Below are 25,764 nucleotides of genomic sequence, written 5' to 3'. Positions count from 1 at the left end.
AGTGAATACAAAGTGGGGGTAAGACTCTCCCAAATCAGAATGGTAGCCAGTTGCATCCACTTTGCATTTCATTTTCAAATGATGTAAATGAGCACAGCAAGGTGTGAAGTAGTGGAGGATCAGGCCCTTTGTTCCCACCCCATAATTCCTTCTCCAGAATTTGTTTTTCCCTGATGGATAATGAGAGTAAACATTAGCTCATTCACTAGGATGGTATGGGAATAGGTCAGGGGTAGGCAAACTATGGCACGTGTGCCGAAGGTGGCATGCAAGCTGTTTTTCAGTGGCACTCACACTGCCCCGGTCCTGGCCACTGGTCCAGGGGCTCTGCATTTTAATTTAATTTTAAATGAAGCTTCTTAAACATTTTAAAAACCTTATTTACTTTACATACAACAATAGTTTAGTTATATATTATAGACTTATAGAAAGAGACCTTCTAAAAATGTTAAAATGTATTACTGGCATGCGAAACCTTAAATTAGAGTGAATAAATGAAGACTCGGCACACCACTTGTGAAAGGTTGCCAACCCCTGGAATAGGTGGTGTTGCGTCATGAGACCATGTGCCCATAAGGATCACCCTCAAAATTGATAGGATGCTTGTAGGGAAGAGACAGTGAAGACTCAGTCATTTTCCTTGTTATTTTCTATTTTGGAAACCCCAATAATAGAACAAATGAGACAGGAAATTACATATTTCTTTGACATAGTACTGATGATGTGAGAAAAAAATCAACTCTTTGGCCAATTCCATTGTTTTGGGGCTAATTGATAAGCATTGCATCACTCCAAAAAAAGAGAGAGAGGATGGAACTAAATATATGGGTGTGAGGATTAATAACTCTGGAAAGCAAATATAAGAGCGATAAGGATTCCAGCATATTAGAGAAAACCAGCACTCCAAGAGGGAAAACTCTCAGCCTGTCTTGCTGACATCTCTGCATGGATGTTCAGCATTTCACTCAGGCCCATCTTTCACTCGAACCTCTCTCTAGGACCCTGGATAAGTCTAAATCTTGCAGATTCTTTCTGCATAACATCTCTAAGATATGGCCTTGCCTATCCATCCACACATTTAAAACTTTCATCCAGGCTGTAATCATCTTGCATGTTGATTACTGCAACATCTTTTTCACTGGTCTTTACAAATACAACCTTGATCCACTGCTATCCGTTCAGAATGCTGTTGCAAAGATCATTTTCCTAACCCATCACTTTGACCATGTCACCCCTCTTTTTGCATTCCTCCCCTGGTTCCTTCTTCTGTATCATGCATGAAAAGTAAGCTACTTGTCTTCACTGGTAAGGCCCTTCATGGCCTATCCTCACCCTAACTATCACCTGTCATTCAGTAGTGAGATGTTGACTCCTGCCTCTGACTGGCCTATGATGTCAGCCTCCATCATGCACTTTTTAAATTTTCAAGCAAGAAACTTCATGCTTTCTCCCATGTTGCCCCCTTACACTTGGGAAGAGCTCCCTGTAAACATTCACAAAACTATCTTATTATCCTCCTTCAAACTCACCTTTTCCATGAAGATTACAAAAAACTTGACAATGGTTAGGTTGCTGTGCTGAAACCACTGCCTGTCACACTGACCAATATTCATAGATTCATAGTCCAAGGCCAGAAGGGACTTTTGTGATGATCTAGTCTGACCTCCTGTATAACACAGGCCATAGAACTTCCCTAAAGTAATTTCTAGACTATCTATTTTACAAAAACATCCAATCTTGATTTGAAAATTGTCAGTGATGAAGAACCCACCACGACCCTTGGTACATTGTTCCAGTGATTAATTACTCTCACTGTTATTGTCTCACTGTTTCCTTGTACTCCTCTCTAAGTCAGTCTGTCTATCCATCTGTTGTCTCTTTTCTTATACTTAGGTTATAAACTCTTTGGGGCAGGAACTGTCTTTTTGTTCTGTATTTGCACAGCTCCTAGTCCACTAGAGCCCTCAACCATGACTGGGATGCCTAGGTGCGACAAGAACACAAATAATAATAACAAAATCAACACTGTATCAACTACGAAAATGAGGGGGAAACATGACTACATCTCAAACAAACCTTCTGTGTGAGTGAGAACAAATTTGATAGATTGATGATGAGTAGAGATACAGAAAAAATAAGCTTTTTTACTTAATTTAAGCACAAAAAGGGCATATGATTCCACAAAGATAAGAATTTTTGCCAAGTGTTATAAGCGACAGTCTGTATTAACCAAAAAAGAAATTAGAGACAATGAAGTTGGGGAAATCCTTTAGCCCTGACTAATTCTTATAGAGTTTTATAGCTATTTCATGATAGCTAATGTTCTTTCTAAATGTTTCATTTAGGCCTCAGTCCAACAAAGCCAAGCACATGTTCAACTTTAAGCACATGAGTGTTCTCTTGGCTTTGAGTTAAACATGTGCTTAACTGCTTTGCTAGATTTGGACTTAAAAGAATTAACAAAATCAACATGGATCAAGAAAAACTTCCTTATTAAGATTAAGAATAAAAGAGGCTGAATTTTCAAGAATATTATTGGGTAGCTAACAGCCTTTCTTTCTCTGATGTCTTCCATCAAATATACTTTGCACTTCCAACTGACAGGTCCACTGAAGATATACCCTTGGCAGAGCTATGCCATATACTCCTTATAAAACACACACACACACAGACCAAACAACGTGTAATTACCCATTTAACCCTCTTAAAGGATAATAGCAGAACATTGCATAGTTTGTTCCCTAGCAAGTTCAAGAGCAATTAAATAATGACAGAAAAAACAGGAGAGTATTACGTTACCCATAGGTTTTTAATATCTTTATGTAAGGTAAATGGTTAAAAATGTGGTGCTATTTACTTGTCTCTTTTGGAACATTTATACCTTATTTGAAATTAATTGCTTTAAAACTGAAAAAAATATTCAAGGGCATCTGAAACCATTCAATATCTATACTGGCTAAAAATGTGCTTACTGGGGGTTTCATCCACAGTTGCATGGAGGGTGGTTTGAGGGGAGTGCCAGTGAATCTGTAACTATGCAGAGCCACCTATCAAATCCATGGCTCGTCATGTCAGGTTACTACTCTTTGTGCAGATTTAGCCCTGCTGGCTGACATATTTGAGGGGGTGAGTGGCGGGGCAGAGCCAAGCCTTTGTCCACTTTCTGTCCACTCCCTGCCTATTATTATTTATTATTAGTAGTAAATAATTATATTATGATACACCTCTACCCTGATATAACACGACCCGATAAAACACGAATTTGGATATAACGCGGTAAAGCAGCGCTCAGGAGGGGAGGGGGGCGGGGCTGCGTACTCTGGCGGATCAAAGCAAGTTCGATATAACACGGTTTCACCTATAACGCGGTAAGATTTTTTGGCTCCCGAGGACAGCGTTATATTGGGGTAGAGGTGTAGTACCCAAAGGCCTAGGGCCCTATTGTGATGGGTGCTATATAAACACAGAAAAGAACCAATCACTGCCCGAAGGGTTTAAAAGCTAAAGATGGTGGGAGCTCATCTACTCGGACTTAACCCTGCACACCTGGAGCCAAGATCTAAATGCCTATGCATTCAGTAAGAATATCTGCAGTAAAGCCTTCTAGTGATTTCCAATAATATTACAACTTGGGGATTAAACTGAAAAAAAATAAGGTCAACATTTTCAAACTGAAGTACTTAACATTAGACACAAAACAACTTATTTAAGCACTTATTTAGATACATAAATAAGTCTAGCATTAAGGTACTTCATTTTGACAATGTTGGCCTGCAGCTAATTGAAAATTTTAGTGAATTAATATTTTCCATAATGTCTTTTTGTGACAGTACTGATGTTGCCGATTTTCATTTTGAGTCTACTAATTAATTATATTTGTGGTTTATGTATGTGCTTTTTTAGGTGCTGCACAATGGACTTATCATGGAAATGGATCATCCAACAGTAGGGAAGATAGCTGTTCCAGGTTGGAATATTTAATTTTTCTTTCTAAATAGAACTTCTAAAAAAATGAAGTGATGTGTCCTGGCATTTCACTCTTGTGAATGGATGTTTGACTGACAGTTGACACCTATGCCCATGTTTGTTCTAGTAGCAGGGCAATGGGTATATATTGGACCAGTTCATGAATTTGGTAGTTCGCGTCTCCTAAAATATGAACATGACTTTGATAGTGTTTGCAAACCCCCATTGTTAGAAATATTACTGTTAAAGCATCTATGTGAATATGGTTTTGATTTAGGTTTACTCCGACTGTTGCGTAAACTCTGCTTTTGGGACTTTTTATTGTAAAAGCAAAACAAAAAAGGGGCCACTCATCCTGAAGCATGGGCTTTTGCTTGACAGCAGGCTCTGCAATGAAAAAGTCTGGTTAGCTGTTCTTACTTCTTTAACAAGGAGTTTCTGAGGACTATAGGAGATGTGAACAGGCCCTTTATGTTTCTTTCTAATTGAGACTGGACAAGCTATCATAGTTGGCCTAAGTCTTCTTCCACTGAAGTAAATGGTAAACTCTTATCGATTTCAATAGGAGCAGTTAGGTCAATGCTGAACACTCAAATCTTGCTGCTTCCCTAAACCTTCCTTTCTCACAGATTTCCCTTTCCCCCCTCTCCATGCAGAGCATCTTTCAGCTTTATTTTTATAATGTCATCTCTTTATGTAAAAACATTCAGTGCCAAATACCAGCCTCTGATACATGCACCCAATTCCCATCAATTTCAGCTCAGTTGCACACACATAGCAGTAGGAAGAATTTGACCCATAAAGTTTTTCTTAAGTTGCACATCCTGGAGTCACACAGTTACAGAAAAGAGTTTTTTGAGAGGAATGAACCCCATATGATTCAGTATTTTCCTGCATGAATAATTTTTTTGTCTGCTTCATTTTTGGTCTTTGTCACACATTGTGGCCCACACTTGGGCTTCACCAGGTTGAGAAGTTTGGGAGAAAATACTCTAATATGTTTCCACAATTCAAATGAGCGTTTATGAAAATGCACCTCTTAATATTTTACTCTTCAAGAAAAAAGTTTAATCCCTTTTGTCTATCTATAATGAAAAGACAAGCAAGGTTTTTGGTTTCAATTAAAAAAAAAAAACAGGTAGAAAAACCTTGCAGATGGCAACAGGAAAAGTGTGTAAATTTTCATGTTGCATGCAATACATAATCTATCTTTGAGAAAGAAAATACTCCTTCAGGGGCAAAGTTAAACTGCAAGAAGAGAAAGGAGATGAAAGGAATGTTCTAATGTCTGTCAGCAGAGATAGAAAGCACTGGCAGGAAAGAAACTTTTCACATAGGTAAGCTACAGTACTTCCCAAATCCTTATGTTTTTTTTTACGTTATTAAAACTCAAAACTTGTGACAGTGCAGTGAAACTACAATAAATCATCTTATTCTCTAACGGTTTGCTATTTAGATGGGCTTCTATGAAGGGCTTTTTGTATTAAAGCAGATGGCTGAAACGATCATTGGACAGTTGAACAGGAAAAGCAGAATTATTTCCTATCTTGGCATGGAGCAGGGGAAGGAGGGTAAACATAATGACACGGTATGGCTCTGCCCATAACTTGGAAATGACATTAAGAGCTTGATTACTGTTGATGGTAGACCTTAGGAGCATTCTCCAATTACCCAGGTCAGAGATACATCTTTGGCTTAGAGTGAAAACTGCACCAAAGCAACCTCCAGTAGGCAATCCCATCCTCAACATCCATTTAAAAGTATTTCTAAGTAGTTTCCAGTGCAATTATATTCAACTGTTAGATAGAGACCACCTCCACTGTCTGAATGGTTTCTACTTGAAGTTGCTTAAAACAGATTTCAGTATAGATGCTGGACAATGAATCTTATATTGCAAACACATATATATATCCATAATAGCATTGGAGGGGAGGCTATGGGCCGTAGACCAAACTGGAATGACTGTTATCTCTGGTCCACATCTAGACAAATTTTAATAGATGAAATAGGTGAAGCAGACATCACACCTGAAGTTCTTGACAGATAGCCTTTTGTGTTGCTAAGCAAAGTTCCAAATGCAGCAATACACTTATTAGGAATGAGTGAGTACTCATGCTGGAAGATTTTTATCATTTAATTTTGTGACTGGCCTCTGTCTTTCTATTATATTGGGTTGAACCAACACCCTTATCCAAACACCCCCAGACTGTGGGTGAGTTCAAATACAGATCTGGGTCTTCATTTGGGGTGAAATCTTGGCTCCCTTAAGTTAATAGGAATTTTGCCATTTACTTCAGTGAAGCTAGGAATTCACCTTTGAATTTTATGATGTAGGCCCATCTCTTGATTTTAATTATCTTTTGAATATTGCTTATAGGGCTACTACATTTGGTGTTTCTTCCATTTAAAGGCAAGATTCTGAATGCTTCCTTCTTGTTGTAGTCCCCAGTTGAGATATACTGTATGCCAATGAGAGATGGCAAGCATTAGTTCTGTATGTTTTCCCATGCTCTTAAGGTATTTAATACTTAGAACAACACATCAGGTATTGATGAGTTTTCGTGGTGGAGGAGGTAAATTGTTAGAAATATATTTGTATTCATTTGTGTTGTTTTTAGTCAAGATATAACTTAATAGTTTGGTATTTTCTACTTCTAGAAGGGTGGTAATATTACTCTTTATTTAAGGATGTCTTTGTACATACATGCTACTGCTATTAGTAAAAGTATTGTTAAGATCTTCTTGTATAGATTTAGTTATAGATCTTAGATATAGAAGAAGGAAGCTCATTTGTTCTGACTGGAGAGATGTTTTTGCAGAAAGCTGTAGGAGAATTTTTAAAAAGATGAATAAAAATGTGTGTGGTTCTTTGCAGGTTGATTGTTTTTACCTGGTCTTAATTAACATCTTCATTCAGCACTCAGATACCACAGCTGTAGATGCCATATAAGAATCTAGTGAGATGGATGGATACACAGAGATCTAGAAGAGGAGTTAAATATGTTTAAGAAAATGAATGGAAAGCACCCTTTGAGGACAGAAAAATAATGGAAGAGAGAGTTAGCTATAGGGGATAACCCAGATCTCACTGGATGGTATTGGGGCAGCCAAATTAAATGAATGAACAAAGTTGAGGAAGCCTTGGAATCTTATTTAATCCCAAACTTTTCTGGTGAAGAACATCAATTCATTTCCCACCAAAACAGCATTTTCTCTTGCTTTGTGTGGGCCACTGGGCAATGTATTTGTAATGGCTACATAGGATATAATATACACCAACCCCTATTTGTTTTTATAGCATGAACTATTCTCCAAATCTGTCCAATTATGGTATATTTCATATATGACTTTGAAAGCCCAAATAACAACTTTCCCAACATCTGCATTATCCAAGATACCATTTGGCCTTTAAAAACTTGCCTTTTATCACTCTTTTTTTTTAAATAGTTAAACAACAACAAAAAAAACCTAAACCTGACAGACAGGATTGTATACAATCCACTTTATTAACCTTTTAAGGTAGAAACACTCATGAGCACATCTGTTGGATGAGCTTGACAGGTCGGCTGTCCAAGCCTGACACCATTGGTTTGAAAATGGAGTTTTCGGTCTCCTAGATGACCTGCCTGCCAAGGCTGATGAGCCCTACTTTCCAAACAAGATTTATTTAAGGTGTTTGCCTTGAACATCCTCATCATAGGCCCTAAGAGGCATGGTTGAAATTTGGAAAGGCCAGTATGGATTCATGCCAGAAAGGATCACAATTGATGCCATATTTGTGCTACAAATTCTCATGGAGACATTCACAGAAAAGAGGTGGCAATTGAATGTGGTCTTTGTGGATCTGGAGAAGGTGTGCAATTGTGTACCTCATCTCAAATACTGCATACAGATGTGGTCTCCTCATCTCAAAAAAGATATACTGGCACTAGAAAAGGTTCAGAAAAGGGCAACTAAAATGATTAAGGGTTTGGAACAGGTCCCATATGAGGAGAGATTAAAGAGGCTAGGACTCTTCAGCTTGGAAAAGAGGAGACTAAGGGGGGATATGATAGAGGTATATAAAATTATGAGTGATGTGGAGAAAGTGGATAAGGAAAAGTTATTTACTTATTCCCATAATACAAGACCTAGGGGTCATCAAATGAAATTAATAGGCAGCAGGTTTAAAACAAATAAAAGAAAGTTCTTCTTCACGCAGCGCACAGTCAACTTGTGGAACTCCTTACCTGAGAAGGTTGTGAAGGCTAGGACTATAACAGAGTTTAAAAGAGAACTGGATAAATTCATGGTGGTTAAGTCCATTAATGGCTATTAGCCAGGACGGGTAAGGAATGGTGTCCCTAGCCTCTGTCTGTCAGAGGATGGAGATGGATGGCAGGAGAGAGATCACTTGATCAATGCCTGTTAGGTTCACTCCCTCTGGGCACCTGGCATTGGCCACTGTCGGTAGACAGGATACTGGGCTAGATGGACCTTTGGTCTGACCCGGTACAGCCTTTCTTATGTTCTTATGTTCTTATGTTAAGAGAATTAGTTTGGTGGAGTTTGCAACGGAGAAGCATGCCAGAAGGATATGTCTATCTTATCCAGGATATGTACGATGGAGTGATTACTGTAGTCAAACTAAAAGAGGCTACAGTAGAGAATTTCCAGTAAACGCTGGCCTGCAATGGGTTCAACATTGAGCCCCATTGTGTTTGCAGATATCATGGATGTGATAAGTGAGAGTCTATGGGGAGAGGTGCCTTGAAACATGCTGTTTGCTGATGTAATGATATATGTGTGAAACGTTGAGTGGGCTGGACTTAGAGTGAAGGGGAACAGTCCTATATCTTGCATTCTGGCACAGGCTTCCTTCAGTGTTTTGAGAATATTTATATGTGTTTGAAGGATTGATCCAGACTCAGTGCAGTATTCCTTTTTGGTGCAGACTCAGCCTCTGTCCATGAAACAGGACAAAAGCTCCTCCCACTTGAATCTGGGGCTATGTTCAGAGCATCTACACTGATTAGCCAACCCACTGTGTAGAACTGTCCCTTTTTCCTGTATTACTTCTCTTGTCATTGTGGATTACAAATATATTGTGTGAAAAGAAGAGAAGAATATTTTTGTTCATAATCAGCCTGTTCCTACTGTCCGATTCATTCATGGGTGTCATAGTCTAGGACTGGTTACATCATAGGTGGTTCCATGATAGCAAGTTGTTATATCACAGTTACAGAAAAATAATGGACATCTGGTTAAGGGACAGGATGGGGTGTCAGGAAATCTGGATTGTCTTCTTTTTTGTGCCACAGACGACTTTGGGTCAAAATAACAATTACATACTTAACAGGAGTGTTGTTTTGAGTCTTAATTTATTAACATTTGAAAAACACTTTGCTATCTTCAGAAGGAAGGTGTTATTGAAGTGCCAAGTGCTTTTTTGATATATTTATTTTGCCCAGGAAAACAAGGCAGGCTGATTATAAAGGAGAAAACTGCGATGGGATTTCCTTGTATTGAATCAACTTGCCAGAAACCTCAGACTGTTGTTAACTATGCCGTCGTCTTTTCAATCTTTTAGTGTTGGGAAAGGGGGGAAGATTCAGTAGGACTAGATATATGGCAGAGACTGTTCATTGAAAAGTGCTGTCCTGCATTGAGGGATTTTGCAGGAAATTAAAGAAATCTGCGCTACGATACATTGTTTCCCAGCTAGGAGATCTCGCGCTACGGGAACAACAACAAAATAAAACATCCCAGCAATTCTCTACAAGAGCCCCTGCCTGAACTTCTGATCCTGTCTGCTTCTCATCACACATTCTTGGTGTGTTTTTGTGTGTGCACGTGTGCATAGCTAATGTTGACTGAAAAATTTTAATTTCACTTCACTATTTATGGCACATTGGAGACAAACGGCTTCACCAGCATTACCGTTACCTCATTCGCCTTTTTTAGTCATCAGCGCTGACTGTTTATGTCTTTTACATTTGCAGAGCTGATTTCAATTTTGAGGAATTCAGTACCATTGCAGGAACTCCACAGAAATGATGTATGTCATCTCACTTGGCTATCCTCAAAATACTTTACAAAAAATCTTAAAAATATATATAAACAGTAGATTGGTACTGATTGCAAAACCAGAAATGAGGTAGCGGGGAAGGTAAGGAATATGTTCTGAGTTTGGGGATTATTCAGAAGAGTAAAGGACTTTTTTTTTTTTAAAGTGTGATATTTTAATTTGGAATGTGATAGCATTTCTTTTAAAGTGAAGGATAAATAGTAAACCTCCTTACTCCTCCGGCATGTTTTCTTAGCATTTTTTAAAGTGCTTTACCCCCCTAAACAGTAGAATGGACTTTGCACCTTAATCAATGCTTCCCCACTTACTAGAGAAGAATAAGTAAGCTGCCTCTTACCTAGGGTGACCAGATGTCCTGATTTCATAGGGACAGTCCGATTTTGGGGGCTTTTTCTTATATAGGCACCTATTATCCCCCCAACCCCTGTCCCGATTTTTTACACTTGCTATCTGGTCACCCTACTCTTACCCATTGCTGTGACTTCCATTCTTGGGGACCATCACACCTTTCCCTGAATCCAGATTGGCTGTGCATGCATCCTACGCATCACTATGGCATGGTCTGGAATTAGGAATTTTATGTTCCGCACACAGCAGTTCTGTCAGCTGAGCCAATAGTGAGTCTGCCCTTGTGTTAAGCTCGTCTCAGCTGGAAATTGCTCTTTGCAGACCTTAGAGTTTTTATTTAAGTCTCTCTTTAGGTAATATACATATGTGGCAGTCAAAGCAGTTTTTTTATAGCACATGTTTCTTTCTGCTTTTGAAGTCAAAATGACAGAATGATATTTTCTTAAAACAAAAGAGAGCACTCCCACCTATTCTGTATGATACAGTACTGAATAAAATAAAACTTTTGAGTGTAACTCTGCATATTATTTAGGCAGTAGTTTTACTGCTAAGGATGAAAAGATTTTCATTATTTTTTTCTCCATCTACAGTGAGTTACTATCTGGCTTTCTTTGTTTTACACTAGAAACTTTTCCAATGATACACTTTTCTGCACTCAGTCATACATCTGAATCAAACTAAAGAAATGGAATTATTTAGGCAACCATTTTGGCTAAAGCGTTATCCTCTCACCAGAGGTAACATTTATTGCAGCTGTCATATATGTCTCTGGAATTCAGTTTTGTTTAGGAACAAAAAACAATATTTTTGTTGTTTTGCACAAAATAGTCCCTCACCTCTGCCCGTTCAAATAGCTCAGAAAGCACTTTCCTATCCCCTTCCTCTGTGACCAAGCACAGCCAGGTGCTCACACAGCACAGGGTGTGTGATTGTAAAGATATAGATGTGTGCCTCGGGTGCATTGTAAAACAGCCAAATTACTTCAGCGCCCATAAATTGCAAGTATATCTTTATGATCTTTAATAATTATTGGATAAGAAAAAGAATCCACTGTCAATTCAAAAGTTTAGTTTAATTAAATGTCAGAATATGTTTTAAACATTTAGACAATTTCCCGTAATCCTAGAACACTGGGATGAGTGTACAAGTCCTCTTGCATGCTCTCACCACATATCTTCCTAACAAATAAGCCCTACCCCCCATTTCCAAAAAGAGCCCTCCATAGCCCTATCCCAGGAGTGGAGTGAATAGCTGGATTTAAATTGTTATAAGTGAGCATATTTTCATAGATGTTAAGGCCAGAAGTGACCATAAGATCATCTAGTCTGTCCTCTTGTATAGAATTTCATCCAGTTACCTGCTGTACTGGGCCCAATAACTTGTGTTTGACTAAAGCATAGCTTACAATAAGGCATCCAGTCTTGATTTGAAGACATACAGAGATAGGGAATCCATTACTTCCCTTGGTAGTTTGGGCCAATGGTTAATCACTCTCTCTGTTAGATATGGGTACATCTACACAGCAGGAAAAAAATCCTGCGGCAGTGAGTCTTGGAGCCTGAGTCAATTGACTTGGGCTTGTGGGGTGTGTATAGACATTTGGAGTTGGGCTGGAGCCTGGGCTCTGAGACCCAGTGAAGGGGAGGGCCTTATAGCCCGGGCTCCTGCCCGAGCTTGAACATCTACACGTATTTTTGGCCACATAGCACAAGCCGAAGTCAGTTGAATCAGGCTCTGAGACTCACTGGCATGTTTGTTTGTTTGTTTTTTACTTTGTAGACATACCCCAAGTGTGCCTTATTTCTAATTTGAATTTATCTGGCTTTAACTTTCAGCAGTTGGGTTTTGTATGCCTTTCTCCTCTGGATTAAAGAGTTCTTTAGTACGCAATGTTTTCTCCCCATGAATGAAAGCACTTCTTACCTTTCTTGTTGAAAAGCAAGATAGATTGAGCTTTGTAAGTCCTATGTTGTAAGGTGTATGTGTATTTGTACACACACATACCGAGAACATATAAAGTGCTCACTTTACTGATTAAAGCTTTATATTTCATATAAAATATATGTGTATTTATATATATATATATATATATATATATATATATATATATATACACACACACACACACATCCATACATATATTTTACACTTAATTTCAAAAAGTTATATAAGTACAGAGTGTCAGTGGAGAGAAAGGTTTTTTCTATATAGAAATTACATAATGAGAAGGTACAATATAAAGATTTGAGCAGCAAAATGAGGATGTTAGGAAGTCCACAGGAGAGGCATAAGAGGGACTAGCAGAGGTTGGAATCAGCAGCAAAGGAGTATGGTGTTCTTCACACCATCTAGATGAATCTAAATAAACTTGATTTTAACTTTCTATGACTTTTTATTCTCAGGTTGGAATCTGATTAAAAAGCATTAGAAGAATTTTCTATCTGTGGTGACCACCACTTTCTTTTGTGTGTCTTAATTTACAGTACAGCTTGTCTTGATTAATTTCCATTTTGGTGTTAATATTTTCCATTGACAGGCCTCTGTAGTGATTGGTTTATATGATTAGGTCTATCTCTGGATAGAACAATTTTAGAGACCTTTTTTTGAATGAAAGCTTTTTTTGGCACCCTAATTTAAGGCTATTGAATCCAGTTTGTCATTCTGAGGTTGTTATTTAAAATGTTAATAACTATTCTTTGCCCTTTTGTATTTACTCTTGACTAGGCAAGTCCGCTAAAGTAAGGTTATTTCTTTTCTTTCTGCATTTATATTGAAAAGAATAAAAAAAGCAAGAAGACATTTTGGACTATGATGTACTCCTCTAGTTTTAAGGTGTCATAATTTAAGAATCTCTTGCTTACATCATCTCACATTTAATAGGAGGTGAGGAAGGATGCTCCAGTGATTAGGGCACTAGCATAGCACTTGGCATACCTGGATTCAGTTCTTGCTGCACCAGAGACTTTCTGTGTGACCGTACGCAAGTCACTTTGCTTCTCTATGCCTCAGTTCCTCATCTGTAAAATGGGGATAAATAGCAGGGCCCTACCTCACAGAGATATTGTGAGAATAAATTCATTAGATTGTGAGCCACTCAGATACTGCAATGATGGGTCATGTAACTACCTTAGACAGATAGAAAAAATCTTCTTCATCCCCTAACCTGACCTACACAATATTTGAAGACAACATTCCTTTATTTGTGGACAGGGCCGGATTAACGCAGGGGCTTTCGGGGCTGCAGCCCAGGGCCTTGGGCTAAGAGGGGCCCTGCGAAAATAAATCAATAATTATATACAATTCAGTGGTCACCCACCCATCGATCATGATTGACTGGTCGATCCTGGAGCTGCTGCCAGTTGATCGCAATCTCCGGGCCGCTAAAAGTCCAGCGGCGCAGCAGGGCTCATGCAGGCTGTCTGCATGCTGTGGCCTCATGTCGCTCCTGGAAGTGGTCGGCTGCTGGCACGTCTCTGCAGCCCCTGGTGGGGATGGGGGGGTGGGAGGCAGCTCCACATGCTGCTCCCACCCCCAGCACCGTCCCCGCAGCTCCCATTGGCCGAGAACCAATTTTAAGTTTTAAGACTGAAATGTAACAACAGAACGGCTTTATGTTAATTAAAAGGCAAGTTTAGTATAGCATTAATAGCCTTGATGCCATAATTGTGATCATTTTGTTTTAAATTAGGAAAAAGACTTGTATACAGGGGCCCCACAATATCTAATAGTCCCGGGCCCACAGGAGAGTTAATCCGAGTCTTTTTGTGGATTTAGCAGAAATTGGTTGAATAGGGAAGAGGGGGGGCAATATCAAGTGTGTGTATATATATATATAGAGAGAGAGAGAGAGAGACCTATCTCATAGAACTGGAAGGGAACCTGAAAGGTCATCAATTCCAGCCCCCCACCTTCACTAGCAGGACCAAGTACTGATTTTGCCCCAGATCCCTAAGTGGCCTCCTCAAGGATTGAACTCTCAACCCTGGGTTTAGCAGGCCAATGCTTTAAGCTAAGTTTTTATCCTTAACTGTGGAGAACCTATTACTTGTCCATACTGCTTTATGCCCTTCTTGTTGCTTATCCAAGTTAAATATATATTTAACTTTTGAAATCTTTCTTCCTAGTCAGTTGGTCAAAACTTCTGATCATTTTAGCTGATCTTCCTTGTACACCCCACAGCTTTTTTCTATTAATGTTGTGCCTGAAACTGAATCCTAGGTGTGGTTGCATCAGAGCAGAATTAAGAAAGACTATTGTTGCCTAGCATGGTGATATTAGATGCTTCTGCATGCATGGTTAAAAATTGCATTGACCTGTGCTGCTGTCATGTTGCACTTCAAATTCACATTTAATTTGCTTTCCAGTGTCATCACAAAGTCTATGCCAATGTCACTATTTTCTGGACTTTTCTTTCCCATAAATATTTGTGTTTCAGATTATTTTTCCTCAGTTGTGTATTTTTCTAATATGAATAGAAGAATAGATCATGCGCTTATGCTTCTAATCTTTAGGTTGCTTTGGGTGGTCCAGTGAATTTTGATTATTTGATTTGATCAAGTTGTATGCATTCATTCTACCCACCTACCTATCAGCTCCAAACCCAATGTTTTGTACTTATGCCTGTCCATCCATCCATCCAGTTTTGTACAGCACCTACCATTATAATATCTGAGCGCCTCATACATTAATTAGATTGACATAGCAAGGCCCATAACAGAATTCCTGGGGTCTTTGGCTCTTCTCTTTTTTTGAGTATAGGAAGCGCTGCATTGTATAACTTTTAACTGTTATTTCTTTTGTGTTTTTTGTGGGCTTTTAGGGAGTGCACAGGTGGTTGTTGTTGGAGTCAGTTGTGGAACAAGGGTGTTGAGGGATTTGGAGTGGTGAGAAATAGCGGTGGGGGATGGTAGAATGAAAGTTAGGATAAAGGGAGAGAGGCTGGGGCTAGAAGAGACAGTGAAGAGAAGACAGAGGGATAAATACTGTTTTCTCTCACCCTACTCTTTATGCTAAAGTGTTCTAGTTTTTCATGTTGAACGGGGGAAGAAATGAGAGAGGGACAAAGGAGCAGGCGTCTTTTCTCCTACGTCGCCACCAACCTCTTTTATCCCTCACCAAATGCTTCCAAGTAATACCCAGAACAGTATCCCAGTTTTTCCACTCTGAATACATGACCATTCTGCAGAGGAAGGTAGGGCATTGGAGGGGAGTATAGGAGCGGAGGTGTAGGGCAGCTTGCAGCCTTACCAGTCACTCTGGGCACCAGCCAGCACTGTCTACAAATATTCAAAGTATCTAAATACCAGCGAACGATGAGGAATTATTTAGCTTTGTAAAAGGAGGTATAACAATGTGTAAAGGGATAAAATCAAGACAGAAAATATAACAGCCCAATCCAAAGTTGGTTGAAAGTCATTGGGCATTGGATCAGGGCCTGTATGAGAAAAAATGTTTCTCCTAATAGAGAGATCTGTTAGGCTATGGAATAGTGTTTTTTAACATATTTAAAACTAGACTAGACTGAACAATGGTAAAAACAATTTACCCTTGATTTTAAAGCAGATAAGTCAGGTCGTTGGAGGGGAATGGATTTCACAAGTTGGTGTCCACTTATCCCTTAAAATTGAAACAGTTTAGGGCCTATGTCTTTTTAACCTAAACATTTGTGGCTGGTTTCCCCTATAAACAGGGCTTACTTCAATACTTCACTGTATTTGAACTAATGTAAAGACTAAATCTGACTAAGGAGCCTGTAAAACAGAATGAGATTTTAATATCTCCTACAGGGTAACAGCTGTTTTCAGAAACATGGTGTAAGAAACTATAAAGGCAAGAATAGTTGTCAGTAGAGACTTTCTGATTTAAAAAACATTAAGTGACAGAGTTTCAAAGATGTATGTGTGCAATTACCCATTTGCAATCGACAGACCTCATTTGTGCATAAAGACCCCAACTATACGCACTAAGCAGATATTTCTGTTGCGTGAGCACAGCGTTTTGAAAAAGTCTGACAGAAATGCATGTCTTTTAAAATCTGGCCCTAATTTCCCAACAGGAGTCATATTTGGGCTCAGTAATTTTGACAAGGGAGGCAGGTCTGGCTAGTATTCCAATTTCTCTGTTTCCAGCCACTCCAGGGAATACAGAAGCCAAGGATGAGACATGGATTTTAATAGTGGTAGTATGTTTACCTCTGCTACTTTCCTAGCTAGCTAGTCAAGGATTAGTGGTTTAATTCCTGAAAGGGAATTTTTACTTCCTGGCTTTGATTATGCCCACAAATCAATGTCCCTATAAACCCTGTTGTAGGATTTATTAGTTGTTTTATTTCAAACCTGAGAGCAGGAGTTTAATGGTCTGCTCCTCAAATCTTGCTTTTTGCTAGGATTTCATGACAGTAAGCATGCGATCATCAGAGAATCTTTGACTGTTGAGTTGCCTCTCTCCTCCTGCTGCATTTCAGTCATTGATTCCAGTCTCCAGCTACTACAGGGAAATATATCAAGAATTGGCAGATGGAGTGAAGCTCTAGTCTGGATGGACTATAGCATAGAATTCTGTCCTGAACTTTGTTACTTTTTAAGTACTTTCTGGAATACTGAGAAGGAGGGTAGGGAAAACAAATACAGAAATTGTAAGTAATGCCTAAGGAGTCCCTTATCACAGCATAAGATCCTAGTGGTGAATCCTTGAAACTTCCATCGGAACCCTTCACTTTCAGAGAATTCTGAGCCTGAGAGCTGTCAAACAAAGCTAACTTCAGAGTTCCTAGAAGCTGGCACAATTTGAGTGATATATTGGGAAGGAGTACTGTGGAAATGGATCTGAGGATCATAACGGATCACAAGCTAAATATGAGTTAACAGTGTAGCACTGTTACAAAAAAAGCAAATAAAAGCATTATTCTGGGCTGTATTAGCAGGAGTGTTGTAAGCAAGACAAGTAAGTATTGTGTCCGGTTCTGAACACCACATTTCAGGAAAGATGTGGACAAATTCAAGGAAGTCCAGAGAAGAGCAACAAAAATGATTAAAGGTCTAGAAAATATGACCTATGAGGGAAGATGATTGAAAAAACTGGGGTTGTTTAGTCTGGAGAAGAGAAGACTGAGAGGGGACATGATAACAGTTTTCAAGTACATAAAAGATTATTACAAGGAGGAGGGAGAAAAATTGTTCTCCTTAACCTCTGAGGAGAGGACAAAAAAGCAATGGGCTTAAATTGTACCAACGGTGGGTTAGGTTGGACATTAGGGAAAACTTCCCAACTGTCAGGCAGGTTATGCACTGGAATAAATTGCCTAGGAAGGTTGTGTAATCTCCATCATTGGAGATTTTTAAGGTTAGGCAAACACCTGTCAGGGATGGTCTAGATAATACTTAGTCCTGCCTTGAGTGCAGGGGACTGGACTAGATGGCCTCTTGAGGTCCCTTCCAGTCCTATGATTTCATGATACTTTATAAGAAAAAAAGAATAAATACACACGTGGTGAAAGGGTAACACCCTGCTGTGTGTTTGTGACTGTGAGACCACATGAACTGGCCAGGCAGTGAAGTACACTGCGTAGAGACAGAGTTGCCCTGTGACACTCACACAGGAATTAGAAGAGGAAAGCTACACTGTATTTCCTGCTCTGACGCAACTAGATTTTTATTGCCAAAATGGTCATCCATTCAGCTCATCACCATCCTCCACCACACCCTAGGTATGGAGCTGTTTTCTTTGTTAGTGGTCGTCTGCAGCTATTGTCTATGGCAGCATAGGCAGCACAGTGCTGTTGGGTGTCTTGAGCTAGACACCTGTAATTTCTCCAAAGCAACTGTAAGAAGCTGTAATCAGTTCATGTCCACTAGGACCTACTGGTGGTTTGGGGAAGCCACTCACATCTGTGCATTCCACAGGCCCTTACAATGGGGTTACAGAATCAGGGCCTAAGAATCCCATCTCCATGGGCTAAAGTAACTTAAGGGACTTACCGGTACGCAGGGCAGCCGGGATCCTGAGCGGGGGGCTCAACTGGAAGGGATGGGGCCTCAGGCGGAAGGCCCTTCAGCGTGGCCCAACCGATTTAAAGGACCCAGGGCTCCCGGGTGCCACTAGACTTACCCTGGGACTCCAGCCGTGATTTAAAGGGCTTCGGCTGCAGTAGCTCCGGGCCCTTTTAAATTGCCGGCCTGGAGAAGCTGCCCCTTTTGGTCCTCCTCATCAGCGGCCTTGCCGGTACGGTCGGTGGTGTACTGGCACTTACCGGTACGCCATACCGGACCGGGCCGGCTTACTTTCACCTCTGCCCATCTCATAAGTGGGAATAAAAAGAGGCTACCTCAGAGAAAAACATAGAAATTATTGACAGCCAGTCAATTATCCTGTTATATCAATCTGTCACTAGGGAGCTTTCAGCTTTTCACATGGACAGCTAGCACACAGGATGTCGAGCGCTATAGATTTACACTCAGGTTGCCGTGCAGTAAATGTTCGTGTAGACATGTCCTAGGTCTCTTACATAATGGGGATGATTTGTAGGCAGTTGCTGTGTTGCAGGGCATGAAATGTGATTAGAGTTTTTAAACAGTTCTAAAAGTCTGCTGTTCTCTTCCCTAGGAACACCCAGAAGTAAGTCAAAGTGCCACATAAGGTATATTTACAAAGTCTGAGCATAATTTTCTTCTCACTTACACCAATTCAAATCAAGAGTAACACCAATGATGTCAAGAGAGTTATCTCAGGATGACATTGATGTGAGAAGAAAATTAGGTGCTCTTAGTGTATAAAATGCAGATAATTGGATGATGGTGACAGCTGTGAGTTTCAGAAAATAGAATCATATTTTATTTTACAAACATTTATTTCATCATTTAAAAATAGAAGTTTTATATAAAAAATTACATGTATATTTACAATAATAATGCTTAGCTCTTGCATCAGATATAGAACTTTTCATCTATAGAAGGAAAAACATTTTATAAAGAGACATTAGTATAATTATCCCTATTTCTACAAATGGGGTAACTGAAGCAAAGAAAGATGAAATAACTTGCTCAAAGTCACATAGCGTGTCAGTGGTAGAACATGTCTATGCTACAAGTGCTACAGCAGCACAGTTGCAGTGTAGATACTTACTACAGCGATGGAAAGGTTTTCCCCATCATTGTACTAAATCCACCCTCCCAAGAGGTGGTAGTTAGGTCAAAGGAAGAATTCTGCTAACCCCAAATCTACAGTGGGGGTTAGGTCGCACTAAGTATGTAGCACAGGGCATGAAGTTTTTCTCAGCCCTGAGTAATGTAGCTGTTGACCTAAGTTTCAGACATAGACCAGGCCTCAGTCCAGTGTCTTAGCTCTTCAACCTATTTCTGGTGGGTCTACTTTTTTCTTTTGGTCTTTCAGCTTGAGAGCTTTAGTGCATATGACAAATGAAGAGAGCTGTGAAATTGGACCACTAGGCCTCATCAATCCAGTTAGAATTGGTGTTTGTCATATAATTTGACGTTTCATTTACAAAGTGTGTCTCAAATATTCACCACCAAATAGCATCAAGGAACTTACATGTGCTGCTGCTGGCTTCTAAAGATTGCATTATTGAAGACAAATGCCTGAAAAAGTTGTGAATAAGTTTCAAATTCAGGCTAATTGTATTGTTAAAAAAATAATTTTGATTACAATGAAGTGTGAAAACCTCAGTAGACTCTCTCTCTATATATGAGAAAAATGTTTTTTGTAGTAGAATTTTTGGCTGAGTTAAGGCAACATTTTCAATGGTTTTGTACATATGATTGAATTTTTAAATTAGCTACAAGTTAATGAAAATATTCAGTGATGAACTTAACTGAGTCATACAGCATGATGCATACATTACGGTATGCAGGATAAAATAATATACGTTGCATTATATATGATATTTTTGATATTTATGTAGTGATATAAAGAGGGACCATGTTTTAAAGACTTCACACAAAAGACAAGAGTACCGGTTTGAATGTTCAACCATAACTTTGGAAATTTCTCCATTTTTGAGTACTTAATTTCTCAGCCTCAATACTGCACTAATACTACTCTGTCGTATGAAATTCAGATTTATATCTGCATAGCATAATCAGTACCCAACTCTCTCTCTCCACCCCGCCCCTCCATTCAGTGGTCATGATATTTAAACCATCATTTTAAGGGAGGAAAAACATTATATTGTGCATGTTTATGAGTTTTGATTATATGTTGGCTTATTCCACAAGTCTCATATTTCCAATCTCTTCTAAATACTGCAACTTTGAAACATAATGATTGAGGCACATTGGCAGAGAATGCAGATTTGTCCTAAACTTCAAGTTATAATGGATATACAGTTTGCTTGCCAGAAGTGCTCTCCCACTAGTAATATTTAGTCAGCAATAAAAAAAAAAAAAAGACGACTATATTGATTCATGTCTACGTAATAATGAAAAGCTTTCCAATGGAAAAAAGCCAAATCATTAAGATAATGTACATTTTACAAGAGTACTTAACACTTTTTTGTGACCACTTGCCATGCAATGAAATTTGGGACATGGCATTAATAGTATTTTTTTAAGGTTGTGTGCATGCTGCACAAAAATGATAAAAACCTACATCCAATTACTATCAATGGGTTTTTTCTTCTATTCCTACTATATATTTTTAGGGAGAGATCCAAATCACATACAGTATGAATTAAGGTCATCTATACTGTAGCCACAATGTCTATTAAACAGTAGAACTTCTTTACACTTTTCGTTCGGTTCTCAAGAAATGGTACATATTCTGAAATTACCATTTTTCCCCACAGATGGATCTATTTGACCCCTAACCCTTGTGCATCGTTAATAATTTTTTAGTTGAAAAAAAGTTTTATACTATCAACCTTTTCAGTAAGGTTTTTTCTTTAATCCTTTGAATGCAACCCTTCCATTCTAGCATCTGTAGTACAGACACATCACATCTATGTTATTACATTTCGGTGAAATCCATCATTGCACCTGAGGCAGCACCAAAGGTTCTTTTTGACTGACATACATATGTGCAAATGAGTCAACAGGAAAGTGGTTAATTTTACATCAGAAGATATGTTCGTTACCTCTCAATTTTGAGAGTTTTAAACTTTCTTCTAATTCTTCCTTTATTCTAGAAATATAAAATGTCTTCATTTACATCCCCCTCTGATTGGACTATTTTTATCTGTTGAATTTGAATGCCCACCACCCTTGGTTGTGCATTCTATTGCAACAAGAAGGCCTGTATGGAATTAGTAGATTATCATCTGCGAGGAGGCATACTGGATTTTTGGTGCTCAGAGGGAGTGGTGTCCATCTGGACTGGAAAAGCATCTGACCCAAGATCAATCCTGGAAACAAAACTCTATTCCTCCCACTACTGTAGTGATCTACCCAGGACCAGCCGTGGTGAAGAAGTTACGTTTGCTTGGCAGATGGCCCTTTCAGCCAGCAAAAGGTATATGATTTTAGATGGACTGGGAGGTCATAGAAACAAGTCACCAGGGCCTACAGGAAAGACTTGTGCAGAAATATCTGGGAAAGTTACCTTTCTGGGATTTCTTTTTCTTTTTCATGCTTTAGGAGCTGTTAACAGTCAGGGCCACGAACATCTCAGCCAGACCTAAGGAGCGAGGCCAGTATGTAGTGTTATTGAGTGACACAAAGTTGTCTATATAGTAGCATTGTTATTAGGGACTTATTTTTCCATAATTTCTCTTATACTCAGTTTTCATGGTGTTTGCAAAGAATAATCTCAGAATGTTCCTCTGCTTAAATAATTTAAAATTGTTGTTGGAAAATCTGCATCTTTGGTACATTATAACAAATCCTGCCCCATCTCTGTAGGCCTGATCCAAAGCCCATTTAAGTCAATGGGTTTGGAGAAAGATCAGACTCTGTGTGAGCAAGACCCTCAGGCAGGGAAACCAGTGCAGAGCTGCAAATTAAGATGAGTTTTTAAGGTGTTCTGCAGCTAAAACCTCCCCTTTCAGAGCCTGTCATCAGCCAGCTACTCATAGGAGCCCTGGGCTTTAGTGCTTGAGTTGGGGCTCACAATTTGCTCTGATTCATAGATGAACTATGCACCCTTAAACTAGTTAAAACAGACTCTCACAAAACATATGGAAAATCAAAAATTCTCCCCATAAGCATTTCAAATTTACTGTGCACCTCTGAACATCAGAATAAACTAAACAAATGAAAAACAATGTTTTTTCTCTAGTCCCAAGAGATCAGATGCAGGCTGCTCCCAGGAAGGTGTCTGACTTGGCAGATTAGCTTTGCTGGTCCTCAGTGCACTTTTTGGCAAAAATGTGGAATATGTTTCAAGCAGGTTAAGTAAAAGTTTCATGTTCAGAACCCTACTCTGGAGAAAGAAACATTTCATTAGACAGCTGCCTGGAATCTGCTTAATATGAAGAAAGGAAAAAGCTTGAGAGAATTACAGTCTCTGAATAGGGCTTTTCTTTTTCTTTCACACTCCTACACTTATGCAGAGATGAGCTTTTCTTAAAAGTCAGGCTACATTTTAATTTGTATACATTCCTTGGACAAGCACATTTATGTGCCTAAAAATCCCAGGCACAGAAAAATGATACCACCCCCTCCCCCCAAACCTTGCAAGAGAGCAGTTCTATCAATCGCGGGGTCCCGGTACTGGGACAGCCTTTGACCTTGTTGCTTCCTTTAACAAAAGCTTTGCAATGGCAGGACGGCAAATACAGTGTAATTTGTGGGGGCCCTTTTCTCTTCTACAGTCACTAATTTAATAATAGTTACGGATACTGCCAGATACAGATGGGGGAGCTTGGATTCTGGATTTGTCAGTCAGCATGGCACTTCAGTTCCAGAATTCTATTTGCGTAACAGTCTCCTGGAGCTCAGGACAATCTGTTTAGTTCTCTAGGCCTTTCTTGTTGTTGTTGAAAGAAAGGTAGTATGGATTCTAATTGACAATACCGCAGCTGTGTGTTGACAAGCAAGATGGGATTCACAACCTATCCCTAGGGAAGCAGTTGGTGCATATCTTTTTACTATGTAACTTCACAAGGCTTATGGGACTTTTCTCTTCATCTGCACTGTATACTGCTTGCCTGCATACTGTATTGTGTTAGACACCATATCTGGATCTTCATGTTTAACCATATATTTAATGTATGGCTAAACATTAAGAATTTGTTACATTAAACACAAAATATGAGTGGCAGAAATTGCATTAGACACTTTTGTCTCCTACTAAGAAACACACAAGGTTTTGATGTTGTGTTGCAGCAAATGTTATACAGACCTTGTTAGAAATTTTTTGGAAATTGAAATAGAAATGTATAAGATTGTGAAATAGTCTTCCAAGGAAAGTGTTGGAAGCCCCATCATTTGTACTTGTAAAAGTAGACTGGACAAAGCCCTAAAAATAAAATAAAAAAAATAGGAAATAATCTTGCACTGATAGAAGGATGGACAGATGATCTAGTAAGTCTTTTTAACATCTATAATTATCCAAAAGGTTTTCCATGATGTAACTAATTTCACAGGAATGACTAATAAATCATTTAAGGACCATAACTAGAGAATCTTTATAAGAAATGCTGAAAGATTATTGGCTTTAATTGCCTGAATGTTTTTAGGAGTCTAACTAAAGCAAGTTGGAAGCCCGTATGCCTCCATTTTCCAGATAGTATATCACTCTTAGCTTTCTGGTTTGACTCCTAAAAGCACAGGGATGAGTGCTCCCTGTTATAGTAGCCTAGGAGGACAATCCCAAACTACTGAATAGATGCAGGTATGGGAATATTTGTACAAAGGTAGCTTGCATATATCCATTTTTAAAAAAGCAAATGCAGAAAAAAAGCAAATTTGCCCCAACTTCCCTTTCTATAGAATTACTCCCCCCTCCCCCCAGAGGTCAGGCAGATTTATGGAATAAAACAGGGGCTAGAGCCAATGTAACATGGTTGTGAGCTAGAGTCAACCACTCATTTGTGCCAAGTAAATTTTGGAAATGATTCTCCTTTGCTGACAGTACCCTCATTACTGATTGTGTAGAGTAATTTATCAGCCATTTCTTAAAATAAACCATTCATTTATGCTAATAGGACTTGGCAGGGAGGAAAAATTGGCAGGACTTGAAGTTCCTAGTGTTTTTCTTTTTTAAAACAAAAACTGAAAAGTTCTAAGCATTTTGAGCAAACAGTTATCAGAGGCATGCATGCAGTTTATTAAAGTGACATCTAATTGCATAATAAATTTTCAAAATGGGAGGAAAGGAAATAATTCCTGTGATAAGTTGACAAAAGCAAATAGTTTGATAGCATTGTTGAAGCACTGGCATTAATTTCATTCTTCTGCACTCATCATTGGCTAGGTTTCTGGTATTAATAAATCACTTTCGCATCTTCATGACTCATCTGTTTTCTGTATAATGGCTCATTTTTTAAATGTCTTTTTGTTCTTGCTTCTCCATGTATTCTCCCTCTGTTAGCTACCTCAGCGGAGATGTTTACTTTCTGGTACAAACTGAGGCCATCATCCTGCAAGCGCTCATGCCCCATGGGTAACTTTACACAAGTGAGTAGTCCCATTGAGTTTAGTGGGACTACTTACTAGTGTAAAGTTACTCACCTGCATAATTGTTTATAGGGTCAGAGCTGTGACTTATTGCCTGATATTTACTTGCTTTCCTTTTTTAGTTGAATGGGCTCTGTCAAGATTGATATGTCTAAACATTAATCACTGCTAAAAACAGCTGAAAAAGTTTCTTCTGCTTCTGAAAAATCCACAATCCCTACTCCACCAATGCTCCCTTACCCGCCAAACCCTAAAAAACCTCTCATACAGTGTCCGCGATACTGATAAAATATCAGCTGCTCTAGAATGGTGACCCATCTTCAAGAAAAAATCAAAATTAGTAGGTTGTAGTGAAGTAAGGGTGGCAATGAATCAACACAATCACTAGAGTATTTATTGTGCTACTTTATCTTGGTAACTAATTGAATGTGACATGTTGATCCTAAACTTTTATTGTGCCTTGGATTGTAACCATGATGGTTAGAAAACTCAAGCCAGAATTTGCAGAGATCGAAGGCTAAATTTAGGCTATTAAGGCATCCAACAAATGTCCATGGGAGCTTTTGGGTGCTCAGTGCTTTTGAAAATTAGACTATGCAATGAAGGTACACAGGTTTACATCATTTAAGGATCTGGCCCATATTATTTTAGCCTTCTTAACAGAAAAAAGCTGTTGTAGTATTACTGTGTAGATTGCAAAACTGAGTGGAAATAGTCTATGTACATTTTTAAGCTACAAACGGTAAACTTCCAGAAGGAGATATTTGCACTTTTTGAAAGTGGAAGCTCAAATTAAATATATGGAACTACCCTTGA

The 25,764-nt window shown here is 38.9% G+C and overlaps 1 protein-coding gene across 3 annotated transcripts in view; it reads left to right on the top strand.

The window, feature by feature from the left end:
- The window catches only part of SUGCT (succinyl-CoA:glutarate-CoA transferase), a 483,356-nt gene that overhangs the window by 422,563 nt on the left and 35,029 nt on the right, over positions 1-25,764 (top strand). For all 3 annotated transcript variants that reach the window (XM_054019420.1, XM_054019419.1, XM_054019421.1), the window contains one exon: positions 3,904-3,967. In XM_054019420.1, the coding sequence (XP_053875395.1) occupies positions 3,904-3,967 (64 nt within the window). The remainder of the gene's footprint in view (positions 1-3,903; positions 3,968-25,764) is intronic.

Source organism: Malaclemys terrapin, chromosome 2, assembly GCF_027887155.1.
Source record: "Malaclemys terrapin pileata isolate rMalTer1 chromosome 2, rMalTer1.hap1, whole genome shotgun sequence".
In the NCBI taxonomy this organism is placed as follows: Eukaryota; Metazoa; Chordata; order Testudines; family Emydidae; genus Malaclemys; species Malaclemys terrapin.
This window is presented reverse-complemented; position numbering and strand designations above follow the sequence as displayed.